This window comes from Diorhabda carinulata, chromosome X (assembly GCF_026250575.1).
Source record: "Diorhabda carinulata isolate Delta chromosome X, icDioCari1.1, whole genome shotgun sequence".
NCBI classification, from domain to species: Eukaryota; Metazoa; Arthropoda; class Insecta; order Coleoptera; family Chrysomelidae; genus Diorhabda; species Diorhabda carinulata.
In genome coordinates this window covers 32,132,291-32,152,646 of record NC_079472.1, presented here as the reverse complement: position 1 = coordinate 32,152,646, position 20,356 = coordinate 32,132,291, and the positions used below count along the sequence as shown (strand labels likewise).

Genomic DNA, 20,356 nt, shown 5'->3' with positions numbered 1-20,356 from the left:
GTATGGAAGGATATACGGAGACCGTGCATGATGAAGAAGATACCCTTATTAAATATTATAAACATTTATAATAAAAGATTTTGTTATTATCTAATTATTCCATCAATGAATAATAGATCAGATGTCAGCCAGTTGGCACGTAACGTTCCTAAACTAATTTTATTCGTGTGTTCAATAAATTGCATACAACAAGTCGCAGAAACGATTCTAACTCTAACTGAAGTGCGTCCCTATCAATCTTAATTAATGTCAATCGAGAAACCAATAATTCTAGTTTATGGCTTCGTTTTTACGTTGATTGGTGGAATTGAATTCTTTAGTATCCGCCACGTAATTAGATTAGTACGCAACGAAAGAATAAACGATCCAAATATTTATAAGGAACAAGAAATAAATCATTTTCAACAAACATCCTAACGAGTATATATACATATCTAGTTTTAAATTTTTGAGTTGGCAACACTGTTTTGTTTGGAAGTCGATTACCAGTTTACAGCTGATTTGTTATAATCGCCGCGCTATAGAAATCGAAATCATTGGCCTTCCTTTATTTTCGCATATTATTATCTCATCGTGAAATTCAATCAGTGAAATAGTTTATTTTATAATGCTAGCAAAATTGTTAACTAAGTGTGTGAATTTGTTTCCAATATAAAAAACCTAACCTAACCTGTTGTTAAAAGAAATTTATTTCGAATTTCCTTCATTTTGTCGGTCACTTTTCCAGTCTTTTGTTAAAAGATCGTCTAATATGTCACGTTACGATTGTCCAGTATCGAATTACATCCTTAGATGAGAAATCAAGAAAAGCCCCGGCGTAAAATTACCCTTTTATTCGATTTTGTGAGAATACTAAAGCTTAAATGTCCAATAAACATACAAACGATGACGGATGAGGATCGATATCGAGTTCACGGTTTGCGAAGAGGTAAAGACGAATATACAGAGTATAGAAGACATCATTAATATTATGTTTCCACAAATACAGAACGAATTTTGAAGAAAAGATAGAATTACAAAACTCTACTCGATGTACAGAGCCGTATTCAGAAAACCACACATTTTAATTATTTTTCTTCGCGTAAAATATTTGGAGAATATAAGGGTTTTATGCTAAATTACAAGACTCTCTAATTTGCAGAGCCGTATTCAGATAATCATAACATATTTTATTTATTTTTACGAAATTATACCTTTTCACGTGAAATATTTAAAGGATATAAGGGCAGGAATTCCTCATCGTTGTATGCTTAAGATCAATAAATACCGTGGACGTTTAAAAATTTAAGATATTCTGTAACCGTAAAAATAAGTGAACACACCACAATCACATAAATGAAAAAGTATTGAACTTCTACATAATTAAAAACTATGTCGAAGTCTGAAAAAAACAAAAATATTTGAACTAGTATGAAGAAATGTTTTTCAAATACTTATCGAGACGATATTAGTACACATGTGTATAATAAATCATAGTAATTGTGTTTACAGTTTTTAATATTTTTTATAAATAAATCACTGGATAAAACTGTGAAATGATATAGGTTCACTAACCGACGTGGATAACAAGTATCTGTGTTCGACAGATCTGAGGTTATACGTAGTTTTTAAAAATAAAATTTTTCAACACAAACCAACTTGGCAACATTGTAAAAGTCGTACTTAACGCGCGCTCAATTGTTAAATTAATTTGAAATATTGTGAGGTTAAGATATAATCGAAGAAGTATTTAACAAACTTTTTATCAACTATTTCAATTAGAATATTTTCAACGAGAAAAAAATATTACCTATAAAAATGAAGATTCAAAACAAACTTATATATAATTCAAATATATTATTATATTGATAAACTAAACCAAAATATTATTTACGCATAGGAATATATTATATAATAATGAGGTACTTGACTGAAGATTTCTTTTTAAAATTCAATAGTTTAAAAATTAGTTTATAAGCATGATAATTTTTACATTCGTTTTAATTTACCTTTCTTATCTTTCGTTGGCTTGGCACCTTTTGCTTTACACTTTTTCGTTATTTGTCTGGTCTGCTCGCATGATGCATCGCTGTTTGGCTTTAATTTGTCATTTCTTGTCATCTGGCTCTGCGCATTACATTCACCCCATGTACCTTTTTCGTATCGACACGCTGCGAACCCAAAAATAATTCGATAAATAATCTGTTTAGAATATATAAACACAGTTGTTCGAAGATACGAACATTTGATGCGTTTTATGTAAAACTAACAAATAAAAATGTTTCTTGAAGAATAAATCCGTAGTTCTAGTTATATGGAAATGTTCCTTTGTATGGGAATTTACATTTAATTAAATTTGAAACGTGTCTATCAACACAAATATAATTTTATATTGAAAACCAGAGTATCTATCTCACTACCGGGTAGTCGGTAGTGACTACCCAAACTAACCGATAAGCCTCGAATCAACTTCGACTATTTGACCGGCGTTACTGTCCACAGCACAGATCCGGCACGGCCTAATGTGTTTATATTCCGATTTTTTATTTCTTTGGTAGGAAAAAATCTTGTACTGCACTGTAAAGTAATTACTGTATCTAAGCCAACATCATTTTTTCGCAAACATTGTTACAAATTGATTTATAACAGACGAACAAACACGCGAGGGATTCTCCAAACGGCAGTAGTCCAATTTTTGATACCCTCGGGAAATCTAATTCAGATTAATTTGACGAATAGGTAGGTTTACTCAGGTGAAATTACAAAAGTTGAACAACGAGATTTAGTTTTATCGAATCTGTCAAGTATTTTATAAAAGAATAAATGGATTTTTTTTCATGGAATAATCGTTATTTAGTAATAATATTTTGATTGAATTGTGAAATACGTTATTTTACGTGAAGTCGAAACTATTCCTCGTAACTCTCTCAATACAGACCATTTATAATGTTTGATAGAAAATAATCGTAATCCTTCATTATTGAACTGATTTATCGAAAAACTAATTAAATTTCGAGAAGAGTACGGACCTGTTGAATCACATTGTTCATAATTTCACCTGTATATTATTGTTTAGTACCATACACTGTATGTTGTGAACAACTTATAAATGATAGAATCTTATATAATAAATAACCAGGAGGAAGTAATTTCTTTATAGCAATTAGATAAGTCAATAAATTCCGACCCGATACATAAAACTGGTCGATTTTTAAAAGAAAACAAAAAAATGCAAGTGTCTAAAATGATATATGGAGGCAATAAAGTGGGATTCTACAAGCATACCTAAATTGAGTGAATTTTAACGGGGCCAAATTACGTAGCAGGATCTCGTTTTACGGAACGTTATCTATGATATATTTCACTGAAGTCAAAGTTAAAAAGAAAAAAAGTTTATTTGCTATAGTATTCCGAATTGCGTTCTAATTAAAAACGTCAGTTATTGATTTTACACTTTTTTTACATAATATTGACTATAAAATGAGATAGGTTGGGAGAAATTTGAATTTTAATATATTTTATGCGGTTTTTCTATTAAATTGGAAATAACAAAGTTTAGAATTTTGTTTTTAGATATTATTAATAAGTATAATGTAAACATTTCTTAAAATTTTCATAAATGTACTTGAGCTAATACAAGATTTCGCTATTTAATTGATCTTTTACGAGTACCGTTTTTTTTTCAACCTCCGATCGCTCCGTGTAGACGATACGCGGGCAGAAGAAAGCGAGCGTGCGCTGTAGGCGACTAAGAAGTTCTCGAACTACACACTCCGCCATAGTTGACATTCAGTCGGATAATAGAACGTGCGGATAATTGACTTTCGGATAACCGACGCTCTACTGTACTTGTAACAGACGAAATATAAAAAATCAACATTATTATGTCTCTACTTTGAAAGTACGGTTTAAAATTGTATGTATTATGAAAAGTTTCCTTTCAATTTAACGCTAGGTTGTACTGAAATTTTTAATTTCGTTCTTGACAACCAGATACTTCCCGAATTCTCGATTTTTACCCCTAGTTTACACCCTCTTACCTTTCAGAGTATTATCTCCCTTGTATTTTCGCTCTGTGTAAATTTTTGCTTGAGGGAATTATATGCGCAATCGAATTTTTTAATAACTAAATCAGTTTCCCCATGCCAATTTATCGAATTTACTCGTTTTCCATTACGTTGTCGAAGAAACGTGAAAAATTGGATAAGGGCACATTTAAAATGTTACGATTATTAATATTGTTCATTAAACAAAAATTATTACATCTGGAGCGTTGAGCGATTAGAGCAACAGAAACTGACCTTCTGTGAGATCTTTGCCTGAATTTTATAAAGGTGGTTAGTTTTTTTGCTATACAAATCTTCAGAGAATGCGTCTGGTATCCGCTTTGGGACTAATAGTCTAATTTCTGGTGGGAAAGTCCGTACCACTAAGTATCCACCCTAGGATAAATCCACGTATGGATGCGAAGGACATTTTACCAGCCCCTGTCATTTCGACAGGTCTTCATCCTCGTTCGCGCCGCAGTTTCGCGCGTGGACTCCTTCCTCTCACCCCAAGTTCCATGGGAGATTCAGGAGATCTTCTCTTTGTGATATATTTGTTTGGATGTCATAGTGTGTGTACGTTACTCAAGAATTTCGGTGTGTTTTAGATTTTTTATGCAATAAACAGTACAAATATGAATATGAAGACGTTGATAATCCTGACGATATTGATAAACTCAATGGATTGGCTGTGGACGAAATTGATAAAAACATTTTGTCATCTAATCATAATGTAGAAGAAACGGATTCTGAAAATAACGTCTAAATTGGGCCTTTCGACTCTGATACTGAGCAAGAAGGCGATACCGAGGATGAGGAAATTGATGACGCAGAAGATGATAACGGTACTCGATGGACAAAAACGTCTTGGAAACTAACACTGATGCGACCACAGAATATTTTCGTCAAATTTCCTGGTGCTAAAAGCTTACAAAAGTGCTGGGAATTGTTTTTGGACGATTATATTTTCAATATTATCGTCAAAAATATAAATAGTATACGACGACGACGAGTTAAAACTATCTGTATATGGCAAAATACTTATAGTAAAATCATGAAAATTTCTACGTTTGTGTTTTCGGATACGATCTTTTTAACTAAAATATTTTCAAAGATGGCCGATTTCTGGTTCTACCGGAAGTCGACTGTAACTTTGTTATTTTAAATAGAACACCCTGTATATTAATACATTTTTGAAATCTACGTAAAATTTTAGTATATTTTTGTCGAAAAACTTTATTCGAAAAATTCATAGTTTTTGAGTTATTAATTTTTTTGTAAAAAATTTGATCGTTGCACTTCCTTATAAATTATTTGTTTACGATTGTGCCCTTAAAGATATGAAAATGGTTTTTGTTCAGTTTCTTCTAGCAAGGTCACACGTATATGAATCTATGTTGAAGATTTTTTCATTTTATACAGGGTGTGTATAAAAAGTGTTCAAAGTTCAACTTCATAAATATCAAATTTCTTTATTTTTTTAAATAGAAACACCCGTTTTTTTCTATTTCAATGCATTCAGGGGCAAAAAATCCAATTCCAACTTTTATTCGTTTCCGAGATATTTGAGGTTTTAAATTATTTTTGTTTTTTTTTTTTCATTTTTTATGTATGCTTTTAGTAAAATATGTAATAAATGTCATTTATTTAACTGTCATTAGTCAATTGATGACATTTTCGGAAATCGTTAAAATGGCTCGTTCTCAATTTAATAACGAAGATTAGAAAATTAGAAAAAACCGGGTGGTTCTATTTGAAAAAATAAAGAAATTTAATATTTATGAAGTTAAACTTTGAACACTTTTTATACACACCCTGTATGAAACGAAAAATTTTTCAACATAGAATCAAATACCTCTGACCTTGCTAAATGCAACCGAACAGAAACCATTTTCATATCTTTAAGGGTATCCTCGTAAAAAAATAAATTATAAGGGTCTGCAACGTTCAAATTTTTTACAAAAAAATTAATTACTCAAAAAGTATGCATTTTTCGAAAAAAGTTTTTAGACAAAAGTGTACTAAAATTTTACGTGGATTTCAAAAATGTATTAACATACAGGGTGTTCTATTTAAAATAACAAAGTTACAGTCGACTTCCGGTAGAACCAGAAAAAGATCGTATCCGAAAACACAAACGTAGAAATTTTCAAGATTTCATGATTCAGTATTTTGCCATAAACGGATAGTTTTAATTCGTCAAAAATTTTTTCGCGATGTATCAGATTTGATGATCGTTCTACGCGAAATGTAAAACTAACAAGTTAGGGGTAGTTGGAGAAATATTTTCGTTATTTATTGAAAACTACAAACTACATTACCGTTTAGATCAAAATGTTACCATTAACGAAATTCTGCGAATTCGGTATATTTTTTGCATTCATGACTCGAAACCATTTTATATACAAGTTCACGCTTCAAGAAAGAGTTTTTTTGGTTACGTTTTACCTTTTCCAAAACCTCTTTAGCATCCCCGTCAAAAAATATACGCATTAAGACGTAAATGCATGTCTCAACGACATTAAGAAACCCTCTGAATATTAAAACCCATCTCAGCAATACTCAAATATAAGTAAATATTCTAATATACTCTATAAGGTATAGGGATAACCTGTTAAGTAATAAGAGAAGTCGCTGAGTACACAGATACACTTAAGGGTTATATAAGATGTGATCTAGCTCTCAACATGAAAATTGTATGAGATCAAAATTGCTTTTATCGAACTAAGAAAATCGCGTCGTTGCCAAAACTTGTAAGCATATTTCTCGGTTACAAGTATCAGTAGCGTTTTTAATGAAAATTGCAGGATGGAGAACTGTATAATCTATTATTATGTACCAGATAGTAATCAAACTTAATTCTAATAAATAGTTTTCGTTTTTTTTTTTATAACCATAAACTGTACAGATCAATAGAAAAATATTTAGAGAGGCCAACAGTCCTGGGTATTAAAGATTATAAAGCCGTATTATAAGATTTTTGAAAGAAATAGGTTTAGCTGGAAAAAGCGCATTTCCAAAATTCCTTTTGAATTGAATTGGTTTAAATCCACCAATAGGAAAGGGGCGCAGACTGATAGACACGTCACCAGTCGAAACGGTTGTGTTAAGGGTGATTTATTGACTTTTGAATCAACTCGTTTCGGTGATTACCAAGAGGACGTGGATGCTGATTTTTTAAAGAATGGTTCGAACAAATGATAAATCTTTTTCCTGAAAACTCTATAATAGAAATGTTTATAACACGAGACACAACAAACTGGTTAAAAAAAGATTTATATACTCGAAGCAATTCAAATTCCATCCAGGTTCTGTGAGAGAAGAACTTTATTTTTTTCCTCGTAAAGATAAAGTTGCAGAAAATCGCGGAAAGAGTATTTTTGGGCTTATAACTACTTAAATAAATGACGAACAATGGAAATAACAGTTTTTACTATGATATTAAACAGAGAAGAAAGATTGGGAAAGGAAATTTACTAGTACCATCAAATGTTGAAAAGCCAAGATAAGAACAAGCACTATCGCTAAACTACAATACAAGACAGAAATACCATTGAAATATTTTCAGAGAAAACCAAGAAATATCTAGATCTTAATACGAATATGCTACAACTTTTCATTGGTTTTCTAACTGGATATTACCACATCTGAGGGTCTAGCAAAAATGGCGAATGCAGATTCCGTGAGGAAGAGTTTCCAGGTCATTTTAAGCCAATTAACTTCTTTTATAGGAGGATGTATTGATATCTAGTTAGCCTAGCAACGAACAATAATTTATTAGAAGTGTCAGTGTAAAGTTTGACGTCAAAAAAGTAAACCAGAGTTACGCAATAAATTAGAAGAAAAAAGATGTCCACCGAAATTGTGAAAATCGAAAAATTGGAGTATCGAGTCATTATCAAGTACTTGTATTTAAAAGGATTAAGAAGTAAGCAGATTTACGAAGATATGCTTAATACCCTTGGTGATCAATGTCCTTCGTATGCGACCGTGCAAAATTGGTCTGCAAGCTTCAAAAGAGGTAAATTTTCCATTGAAGATGATGACCGAACGGGAAGGCCAGTTTCTGTGTTAGTCCTCGAAAATATCGATGCAGTTCATGACATGATTTTATCAGACCGTCGAATTGGGCTAAAACGTATATCTGAAGCACTGAATATTTCATACGAACACCTTGCAAATTGCTGCAAATGTTTGAATGTTGACCAAAAGCGTCCTCAATTTGAAAACGATGAAGACTTCTTAAACCGAATTGTTACTATGGATGAGACTTGGGTACATTTCTACGATCCAGAATCAAAGCAACAATCGATGGAATGCCGACATTCTGGTTCTCCAAGACCTAAGAAGTTTCGTGTCCAAAAATCTGCTGGAAAAGTTCTTGCTTCAGTTTTTTGGGATTGCCATGGAATAATCATGATTTATTTTTTGGATAACGGTAGAACTGGAGATTACTATTCGACATTATTGACTAATCTACGGGAAATAAATTAAAGAGAAAAGACGCGGAAAGCTATCCAAATGTATGACAACGCCCCTGCACCCAAATCTCATGTTGTCATGTAAAAAATTCGTGATTTCGGGTTTGAATTATTAGAACAACCCCCTTATTCACCAGATTTGACTCCGTCCGACTATCATCTCTTTCCTTAATTGAAAAAAAGTTTAAAAGGTCGTAAATTTTCTTCCAACGAGGAGGTAATAAAAGCTGTGGAGGTCTGGTTTGCAGAGCAAGAAAAAACATTTTTTTAAAGGTCTAAAGACGTTGCTGTAATGAATGTGTCCAATTAAGAGGAGAATATGTTGAGTAATAAACTATTTTGAAATTGAAATTTTGTTTGGTTATATAGTAGGCTAAGAATTTTTCAATATATCCTCGTTTATATATGATAGGATGTAAAGTCAACCCAGATGTGGTATATTAGAAAAGTTTTCGAAAAAAATTCGTTGCTTTCAATTCTAAATAACTTGTTCTAGTTGCCATAGATAACAGAGATTACAATGTTTAAATTTTCATGTCATTTCAATTTGTGTTATGATGTACAAGTTAGATATCCGTTCTGAAGAAGGACCTTCAAAAATGTGGGCCTAAAACTTTGACTAATTCCCAGTTAAATAGAATGTGCAAAAGACAAATTGGGATGGTTGCACATATTTATACTGAAAGATTTTTTCCAAAATTGATTGATTTTTTCTATACACTTCATACCAATGACGAAATAATATTTTCGACGGATCTAGCCTCTTGTAACTACGCTATAGAAGAGGCGATATTGATGATAAGGGTTGGGAATCCGAAAATGAGCAACAGCTCCGTCGTAGAACATTTCAAAAAATTCGCGAAATTGACAATTACACCGTCCAGAATATGATGCAACGCGCAATTGAAGAAAATGGTTTTTTAAGTTCTAAATAAATGAATTGTTAACAATTACTTCGTTGTTTCAACATTGCACTACAATTTTTTTCCGAAAATGTTTGTTTATGTACGTTTAACATATAGTCCAGTCATTATAGTAAGTTCACCTCGGAATTCAAGATACCCAGCTGTAAGTCTGTAAATACTTGTATATTGACACCCCAAATGATAAAATATAATATAATAGTTAATAAAAATTGACAAATATTTATAATCATTGATTTATCGATAGTTCATCAACTATGTATGGCGCTTTTTCGATCGGAGGCACCGTTTGACCTGAAGTGATGCTGTGACCGCGCGCTCTCCGCCCTCTATCTCGAAAACGGTTCACCGTATGAAAAATTTTTTAAAACGAAATTTGTAGAGAATTTTGTATTCTACAATATTAATAATAAGTACAAATAACAAAAAACCCATAGGAAATGAGATATTTACAAAAAAATTGCAAAAAAACGATTACTTTGACCTTTGACATTGAAATTTAATAGTTGCGTACACCCTACCACATGTAGGTTTTAAGACAACTTTTAAGGTGTCAATATACAAGTATTTACAGACCTACAGCTGGGTATATCGAATTCCCGGATTCTTACCTAATTTAAGCTTAAATGACTGGACTAATACGTTATTGGAGAACGTGAAGACTCTGGAGCTAGAGGGCAAGCTGTAAACGGTCTTGTAGTAACCCAAGAAGGAAAAAAAAATAATTTGAACATTAATTTATATGAAAGTAAAAATTTCTTCATGATATATAGATAAGTAATCTTTTTAATTATCCTTATATTTCCGTTGGATCATTGTATCCTTTTTAATTTATTGACTATATCCTTATAGCAGCCCCTTTTGAGTACGTTCAGGTTGTAGCAGCAGTCGTTGAATATTAAACCCGTAAAACATATTTAATGAAGTAATGGGAGAAAAAAGAGAACTCGGATATTACCAGGTGAGGATATTAGATTAAATTTTGATATAATACATGTACATTGGAAAAATCATGGCATAATATGACAAATTTTCCTTTTTGGTGCGGTACATCGTCAAGAATTAATCGGAAATATGCAATTACTCCTCGAAAAAGGTCTGGAGTGATGTTCTGAACTTCTTTACGGATTTTTTTCCCCATTAGTACAATAATATGAGAATGAAGTTTCGACAAAAATGTTTTTATTTTTGTAAAATGATGATAGTTTCTAAGTCGTATGTTTAAGACAGTTTTTTTTTTGGTTAGATCCCATTCGCGACTAATCTTTTTGATAAAAATGAATAACGCTGCGAGTCCAATCAATATTGTATCAGTGTTCAAGATTCAAATAACGACAAAATATGAGATTAATTAGATCTCCAGTAAAACAGAACATCTGACAACAATGTAAATACTACTATAATATTTTTCGTAATATAAAACCATTACAAACATCAAATTAAATGTATAAAACCATCGTCTTGGTGTCATAACTTCAACAAAATCCTTCCTTTATCTTTTGTTGATTCAAATAAACATTTGAGAGCCATTGTGAATTGTACTACAATCATTACTAAGTTTGTTCCTTTAGTGTATTAATCCATCTCTGTCTTCGAGAATAATTATAATAATCATAATTAACTCTTCAATATAATTAACAGTTGGCGTTTAATTATGACGCCTAACGACCTTTCAGTTATCATGTCTTACTTCAAAAAGCGAAAGGACACGAAAAAGACTTTGTGCTTTGTCTGGAAACAGGGTCGAATTCTCACAATCTGAATTACAAAAAGGATCTAACCAACTATCAAATCCTGAATTTAGATATTTAGCTATTCAAAAAGCAAAAATTGAATTGAGAGAAAATAATTATCCGGAAAAAATGATAAACAACATAATCAAGAAATAGATACTTTAATCGATTAAGAAAAAAACATTAAAATATTTTTCCTTACCATATGTACAAGGACCTTTCCAATAATTTTCGAATTAAGTCACAAAGGACATAAATTATCCAAATATTTCACTAAATTATATACCAAGTGCTTTGTAATGATTGTGCCGCTGTTTACATAGGGCAGACATCTCAGTGTTTAGATAATAGACTAAAAGGTCATCAATATGATAAAAAAAATAAAACTGTATTAACAAACCACGAAATGGAGAACTTTTAGAAATGATTTACATCCATAAAAACGAGAAAGCTTCGTTAATCTAGGACCTCATTGTATAACGACCTGAAGCGACTCTGTGTTGAAGAGCTTGATGGATCAATCCTGTCCTTTCAGTTGAAAATGGGAGATTATGTGAAGTAAAGCAGTGCACTTTTTTTATCATCATTTGTTACACACAGACTAGTTTTGTGTTGTCATTCCCTCGTGACGAAGGAATTGTGGATTCTTTTCAACTATGTCTGGCTTTTCGGGATATGTTAGGAGTGAAAAAAGCTGGTAATAAATTATTTTAAAAACGGATATGAGTTATTAAAATACGCGAAGATTAATATGGGTAAAATTTAACGAATTGATCGTTAAAATTTTTAGAGATCACACACATCTGGTGTCTGAAATCTCGTAATTTAGACATTAAATTATTTTGGAAATTGATTTATTTGTAAATAAGTATCTACGAGGGACGATCATCAAAAAAGTTACAACCGTAGTAATATGGAAAAGGGATTAGTCATAGTAGTAGGACAATTAATCACAAAAATACGAATTAAACCTTCGACAAAAAAGTCATTCTTCAATATGGTTAGATTTTGAAAAATATAGTTTTTAAGTCAAGCGACAGTTTTTGAAGACAAATGACGTTTAGGCTTTGGAAAAATCAGTTTCTAAAGTGAAATGACGGTTAGTTTTTAAAAAAGACAGTTTTTAATATCAAGTGACAGTTAAGTTTAGAAAAAGACGGTTTTAAAATAGAAATTATAATTTAATTTTGCACAAGACAGTTCCTAAAGACAAATGTCTGTTTATTTGTGTAAAAGACAGTTTTCGAAGTTAAATGACGAATAGGTTTTGGAAAAATCAGTTTCTAAAGTGAAATGAGGATTAGTTTTTAAAAAAGACAGTTTCTAATATCAAATGACAGTTAAGTTTAGAAAAAGACAGTTTCTGAATAAAATTGATAGTTAGATTTTGAATAAGACAGTTCCTAAAGATAAATGTCAGTTTATTTTTGGAAAAATCAGTTTCTAAAGTAAAATGACAGTTAGTTTTTAAAAAAGACCGTTTCTTACATTAAATAACAGTTAAGTCTTAAAAAAAGACGGTTTCAAAATAGAAATTATAATTTAATTTTGAACACGACAGTTCCTAAAGACAAATGTCTGTTTATTTTTGGAAAAGACAATTTTTGAAGTCAAATGACGATTAAGTTTTGGAAAAATCAGTTTCTAAAGTAAAATGACAGTTAGTTTTTAAAAAAGACCGTTTCTTACATCAAATAACAGTTAAGTCTTAAAAAAAGACGGCTTCAAAATAGAAATTATAATTTAATTTTGAACAAGACAGTTCCTAAAGACAAATGTCTGTTTATTTGTGTAAAAGACAGTTTTCGAAGTTAAATGACGAATAGGTTTTGGAAAAATCAGTTTCTAAAGTGAAATGAGGATTAGTTTTTAAAAAAGACAGTTTCTAATATCAAATGACAGTTAAGTTTAGAAAAAGACAGTTTCTGAATAAAATTGATAGTTAGATTTTGAATAAGACAGTTCCTAAAGATAAATGTCAGTTTATTTTTGGAAAAATCAGTTTCTAAAGTAAAATGACAGTTAGTTTTTAAAAAAGACCGTTTCTTACATCAAATAACAGTTAAGTCTTAAAAAAAGACGGTTTCAAAATAGAAATTATAATTTAATTTTGAACACGACAGTTCCTAAAGACAAATGTCTGTTTATTTTTGGAAAAGACAATTTTTGAAGTCAAATGACGATTAAGTTTTGGAAAAATCAGTTTCTAAAGTAAAATGACAGTTAGTTTTTAAAAAAGACCGTTTCTTACATCAAATAACAGTTAAGTCTTAAAAAAAGACGGCTTCAAAATAGAAATTATAATTTAATTTTGAACAAGACAGTTCCTAAAGACAAATGTCTGTTTATTTGTGTAAAAGACAGTTTTCGAAGTTAAATGACGAATAGGTTTTGGAAAAATCAGTTTCCAAAGTGAAATGAGGATTAGTTTTTAAAAAAGACAGTTTCTAATATCAAATGACAGTTAAGTTTAGAAAAAGACAGTTTCTGAATAAAATTGATAGTTAGATTTTGAATAAGACAGTTCCTAAAGATAAATGTCAGTTTATTTTTGGAAAAATCAGTTTCTAAAGTAAAATGACAGTTAGTTTTTAAAAAAGACCGTTTCTTACATCAAATAACAGTTAAGTCTTAAAAAAAGACGGTTTCAAAATAGAAATTATAATTTAATTTTGAACACGACAGTTCCTAAAGACAAATGTCTGTTTATTTTTGGAAAAGACAATTTTTGAAGTCAAATGACGATTAAGTTTTGGAAAAATCAGTTTCTAAAGTAAAATGACAGTTAGTTTTTAAAAAAGACCGTTTCTTACATCAAATAACAGTTAAGTCTTAAAAAAAGACGGCTTCAAAATAGAAATTATAATTTAATTTTGAACAAGACAGTTCCTAAAGACAAATGTCTGTTTATTTGTGTAAAAGACAGTTTTCGAAGTTAAATGACGAATAGGTTTTGGAAAAATCAGTTTCTAAAGTGAAATGAGGATTAGTTTTTAAAAAAGACAGTTTCTAATATCAAATGACAGTTAAGTTTAGAAAAAGACAGTTTCTGAATAAAATTGATAGTTAGATTTTGAATAAGACAGTTCCTAAAGATAAATGTCAGTTTATTTTTGGAAAAATCAGTTTCTAAAGTAAAATGACAGTTAGTTTTTAAAAAAGACCGTTTCTTACATCAAATAACAGTTAAGTCTTAAAAAAAGACGGTTTCAAAATAGAAATTATAATTTAATTTTGAACACGACAGTTCCTAAAGACAAATGTCTGTTTATTTTTGGAAAAGACAATTTTTGAAGTCAAATGACGATTAAGTTTTGGAAAAATCAGTTTCTAAAGTAAAATGACAGTTAGTTTTTAAAAAAGACCGTTTCTTACATCAAATAACAGTTAAGTCTTAAAAAAAGACGGCTTCAAAATAGAAATTATAATTTAATTTTGAACAAGACAGTTCCTAAAGACAAATGTCTGTTTATTTGTGTAAAAGACAGTTTTCGAAGTTAAATGACGAATAGGTTTTGGAAAAATCAGTTTCTAAAGTGAAATGAGGATTAGTTTTTAAAAAAGACAGTTTCTAATATCAAATGACAGTTAAGTTTAGAAAAAGACAGTTTCTGAATAAAATTGATAGTTAGATTTTGAATAAGACAGTTCCTAAAGATAAATGTCAGTTTATTTTTGGAAAAATCAGTTTCTAAAGTAAAATGACAGTTAGTTTTTAAAAAAGACCGTTTCTTACATCAAATAACAGTTAAGTCTTAAAAAAAGACGGTTTCAAAATAGAAATTATAATTTAATTTTGAACACGACAGTTCCTAAAGACAAATGTCTGTTTATTTTTGGAAAAGACAATTTTTGAAGTCAAATGACGATTAAGTTTTGGAAAAATCAGTTTCTAAAGTAAAATGACAGTTAGTTTTTAAAAAAGACCGTTTCTTACATCAAATAACAGTTAAGTCTTAAAAAAAGACGGTTTCAAAATAGAAATTCAAACTCACTTTCTGATCTTAATCTCGAAATTTCCTGTACGCTACTTTCCTAAAAGTTCTGGTGAGCTTTAACTTTACAACGTTAAGAAAGACATCTGTGATAGATTAGAAAGTCTAAATCCAATAATACTCGAAAGATAAAATCAATTAGATCAGTTCTAACTTTTCCAAACTTTGATCTACCCCATTGTTGAGATTGAAATATTAAAATTCAGATCTAGTTTTGATCTGCGAGTAGCTTTTCCACCTCAACTTTCCGGCTCATTAAATTCATATTAAAATTCGAATTTTATAAGTTTTCCGGATGTGGAAGATTTCGATCAATAACATGCGAAGAGGATTTTCGCTATTTCATGTAAATTTTGAATTCAAAAGATAAACTATTACACAAGGGAAACATTTAACAAATTTGAGTAGTTAACACGTGATGACGAATCAGATTCTACTATTTTACTAATATTTAATTATCACTTGTCATAGTGCTATCAAAAATTCTATAGTTTTGTCCAGTAATTATTATTTACAAGGGTTGTTTTCTCACCCACGCTCCGAAACTCAAAGAACCGTAGGCGATTCCACCTTCTGCACTTGCAGGGAAAGTGAAGCGCTTGCAGCAATAAAAAAGGTGGTACAAAGTAGATTTTCCTAGAAATCGGTTCACCAGCCAAATGAGCGACGATAAGGAATAATGCAGCTGCAGCTATACCCGCCCGCCTCTCTATCACCCACTATTTATCAAATAATAACCAAAAAAATTTTAAAAATTAAACAATCTGTTAAAAAAACACGTTTGGTCTTCTGTTTTTTTACTTTTTTTTTCAGTCTGAAGCAGTGCAATCACTAACCTATCATCACAACCCCAGATCTGCAGAGGAGCAATTCCTATATCAGGGCCAATTCCAATGAACCTTCCTCTCTATAAAAAATACCTCATCTCATCTAAAATCTACCCAACGAATCTTTCTCTTGCTGTTTTGTCAAACAAAGGTTGCCGTTGTAAGTCCCAACCGGAATCCGCGTAAGTCCAGCGGATTTGTAGAAGAGAAATGCCGGTAGATGTGTTAATATGTCTTTGGAAAATAAAAGACAGTTCTCGAGGAACCAGCAGCCCAGGTACACCGCGCAGTCTACAATGAAAACAAGACCAAGAGCAGAGTAAGTGCCCCAAGTCCGTTAAAGGATTTCTGCATCAGTCTGTCCGACTTTAACTGGAAGAAACCCAGATAAGCCGATATTGAATTGTGAGAGGTAAATCAATAATAGCGTCTGCAACAACCATCGAAAATCGCACGGGACCGCTCAGGTTAAAATCCGAGGTTAGTTTGTGGGATGCTGGTCTGAATCGTCGAGATTTAAGTTTCGTGGGTTAAGCAAACTGCCCCTAAACGCGCTTAGTATTCAGACTCCAGTAAGAGTCGCCAAACTGCCATTGAAGACGCTGAGTATTCACATGGCAGTTATTAGATGGTGAGTGAGTAGAATGTAAGCTTTTCGTATCGTTTCTTTTACTTGTTTTTTTTTTAATTTAGTTTTAAATAAAGAAAATTGTATTCAATTTAATATAAATACGTTAAAAAGCTGAAACGAGTAAATAAAATTATTTTTTATCGAAAAGCAAGTGTTCGTATCGGCCTCGTATTGCGTTTAGATTATAAAGTGTCTATTTACCTTTTTTGCACTTCTTTTGAATCGTCTTGGTAGGTTCGCAACTTGTCTGGTTGCCCTTCTTGAGCGTCAACGTACGAGAACGTTGATTCGTTTTCGGATCACATTCCGTCCATGCTCCTTTACCGTATCGGCATTCTTCTGAAAGTAAGATTCGCATTTAAAAATAGAAATACGACTGTTCACAATTTTCTCCTAAAAGTTTAAGAGGAAAATTAGGTAGTTTCCTGTTTTTGTCAAGAAAAAGAATAATATTTTGATTGAATTGAAAGAAATTGCGATATACATCTTAAAGAAAATGGAACCGATACTTTCTTGAAAAGAATCGTCATTGGTGATGAAAAATGGGTAACATAGTTAGTAAATCATCATGGAGCAAACACTATAAACCAGCAAAAACCACATCGAAAGCTGAAAAACAACAAAAAGACCTCATACTGTCAGTTTAGTGAGATTACAAAGGTATTGAGTTTCTTGAGCTGCTTCCAAAGAACCAAACGATCAATTCTTATGTTTACTATCAACAATTAATGAAATTGGATAGAGAAATCAAAGAAATACGGCCAGAATTATCAAATGGGAAAGGTTTAGAGCCAGGAGGCTCAACCCCAGGCCCGCGGGCCACATGGGAATCTTAAGTGGTCCGCGCAAGTGTGATTTAAAAATACGCACCAAATTCAAAACTCCCGCAGCGCACAATATGGATCCAGTAGTACGCTGCGTAAATTACATACGTGCAAAAGCTCTCAACAGACGTCAAATCGGGCTATTATTTGAAGAAGAAATCAGAGAATATGGAGAGTTACAACTGTATTGTGCTGAGCAATGGCTTTCAAGGAGCAGCATGTTGAAACATTTCTTCAACTTGCGAGAACAGGTTTTCGCAATTTTTTAGAGCAGAAAGGGGCTTTAGCATTCGAAGTTGATTTACTGAAGAATACATCCTGGTTGAGGGTTCACGCATTTTTTGTTGACATGTAACGTTTTCCCTGCTCACCAACTACTTTTTGTAAATGATTTTCTTTATAAGATATTTTGTCATATTATCTTTGAGTAAAAATATTTACATATTATATTTCATATCTCTTTTGCAGTTTTGTATGTGGGTGATTCCGTTCTAACTGTGATATTCAATGTCCTGTATTGTTTTTTTGTACTAGTCATTAATTAATAATCAATTAATAAAAATTTTGTGTTAATTGAATAATTCTTAAGATATTTAAACATTATTTTTATACAATATAACTTGCCACTTAAAGAAAACTTATACTACATCACTTGAATGTCAGTACCGTGTCATGTCCATTCCTAGAATTTACCGATAAATTATTAATTTTTTTTGTCGTAACAAATGATTTAAACTAATTACCTTATAAATTCTAATGTTTATGATCAAACTGAGGAAAATTGATGCACTTGTTGTTTAATATCTTAAGTTACCATGTCAGTACCGTGGATAAATGAGTCAGTACCGTGGAACTCAAAATCCGACATTTGTGTCTTGCTCGTGATACTTTGAAGTTGTAGTAAATTCCTCTTAGAGTTTTATTTTTACAGTAAAATAGATGAATAATATGCATAAAAAAGTTAGAAAAGTTAAATTTTAAAATCTTGAAATTTTGAATACAAAAAATCACAGTTAGAACGGAATCACCCATGTACTTGTTGGTGACATACGGGGTTCCTGGAATTTAAGTTATTTAGCACAGTTTAATTTGTCTTTTTGTTGTATTATTTCAATTTAAACAAATGGAATGTTTGGTTTATTTGAGGTTAAGTTTTGGTCTACAGAACGCAAGCATTATTCGAAATTTGCCAGACTTGGTATAACTGTAACTATTTTTTATTCGTGCAGTATTTTGTAAATTTTTCGGATATTGTTTTTTGGTTGTTCAGTCCGTTGAAAGGTTGTTTTGAAGAGAGATTTGTTAGCTGGTGTTTTTGAAATTGAGCTATTGTTGCACCTGGCTAGATTGTCGTCATGACATGTGACCCGATTTTGCTCAAGAAATCTGCCGCTAACTTCATTCATATTTTGACTGTCAACCCAAATTTTATATTTCCGGAAGTCGTGTTATTTCCGACTGAGAATTTGACAATTGGAGATGTAGTTACTTTGTTCTTCGGGTCAGCGACCGTGCTAGCGTGAAGATTAATTTCTTCAGAGATTTTTGAAAAGCGGGATTTAGCCGGCCTAAAGGAGCCTTCCGCCGATTTCAAAAATTCTGGAATATAAAATTGTTAATTGACTTCTAATAAGAAATTCCCTTCGTTAAGAAGAATGTGAGATATTTTTTTGTAAAAGCAGAAATAGTTTTAATCACTGTCTTATGGTTAGGCCCCAAATTATATACAACCTTTTTTATTGCATTCAGGAAATGTTTAAAAATTTAGTTATAAATTATTTTTGTTAGTAGTCTATAAATTGGCGAAATTTTTCACAGATTGCATTTTTTAATTTAATTAGGGACTTAGTTTTGGACATAGGACCTTTATTGGGGTTTAAAACTTAGACGACCTCAATTTGGACTTAAAGTCAAACTTTGACTCGTGGAACTACCTAGTCCGGGACAATTAACTGAATGAACTTCTTTAATTCCTAACCGCATTCCACGGATATGGTCCTATTTGTATTCTGCTGACAAGTAGGGAGCCTTATGTGTTGCTAAAGGTCAGATCCACTCATATTAGTTCTTTTTGCTGTAAAATTATTTTCGGTAAACCAACAAACTCATGAGTTTTGCGGGTAATTTTTTTCAACCTGGGTTTTTTTGTAATTTCAAACTTCAAATATAGATCATTGTATTTTATTTTCAACAAGCAGCTTTATTCCTAAAGATACCTCAACCTATTTGTATATCTTTCTCAATTTAGGTTCAAAAAATTGAGTGGCGCCCCATTGGGAAATTGAAAGCATACAAAATTTTTATACCTCTAAAACAAAACAAAATCTTACAACGAACCCCGATAACACACATTAACGTGATGAGCTTAGTCGGAGCCCAAAATGTGACCTTTTAGAGAAGCTCAATATTGTTTCTGTTAATTACTCTAAATACCAATCTAAAATTAAATGCTTATCACAGTCATTTGAGAGGAGATTTCAAGATTTCGAGAGTAAAAAACAAAACGTACAAATTTTTATAAATCCTTTCGTAATAAGTTCGTCTGAAATAGTTACTTATCCTGCCAATATTCAATTAGAACTTGTTGAACTGCAAAATCATGATACGTTGGAAAACCTTTTCGCTAATAAATTGTCTTCGCGAGCACAAAATTCTTCAGAAGATTTTGCAGATTTTTGGAAATTGGTACCAAAAGGAGTATTTCCAGCAATAACTGACCTGGCGTTACAGTTTTTAAGTAGTTTTGGATCAACATTTGTATGCAAAAAGGTTTTTTCAGATTTTAATTATGTAAAAAATAAATACCGCACATCCTTAACTGAGCAACATATTTGTGACTTGTTGTTACTGTCAACGTCGGATTTGTCGCCAAACTTAAGTAAATTATTAAAAGACAAACACTGGCAAAAATCATATT

General features: G+C 31.4%; 1 protein-coding gene across 4 annotated transcripts in view; it reads right to left on the bottom strand.

Moving 5' to 3' along the window:
• Positions 1-20,356, bottom strand: part of LOC130902207 (pleiotrophin-like) — a 71,426-nt gene that overhangs the window by 5,186 nt on the left and 45,884 nt on the right. For 2 of the 4 annotated variants that reach the window (XM_057814140.1, XM_057814143.1), the window contains exons 3-4: positions 16,817-16,954; positions 1,989-2,150 (exon numbers count right to left, since the gene is read on the bottom strand). In XM_057814140.1, coding sequence (XP_057670123.1) covers positions 1,989-2,150; positions 16,817-16,954 — 300 coding nt within the window. The remainder of the gene's footprint in view (positions 1-1,988; positions 2,151-16,816; positions 16,955-20,356) is intronic. The other 2 variants (XM_057814141.1, XM_057814144.1) reach the window with 1 other exon arrangement.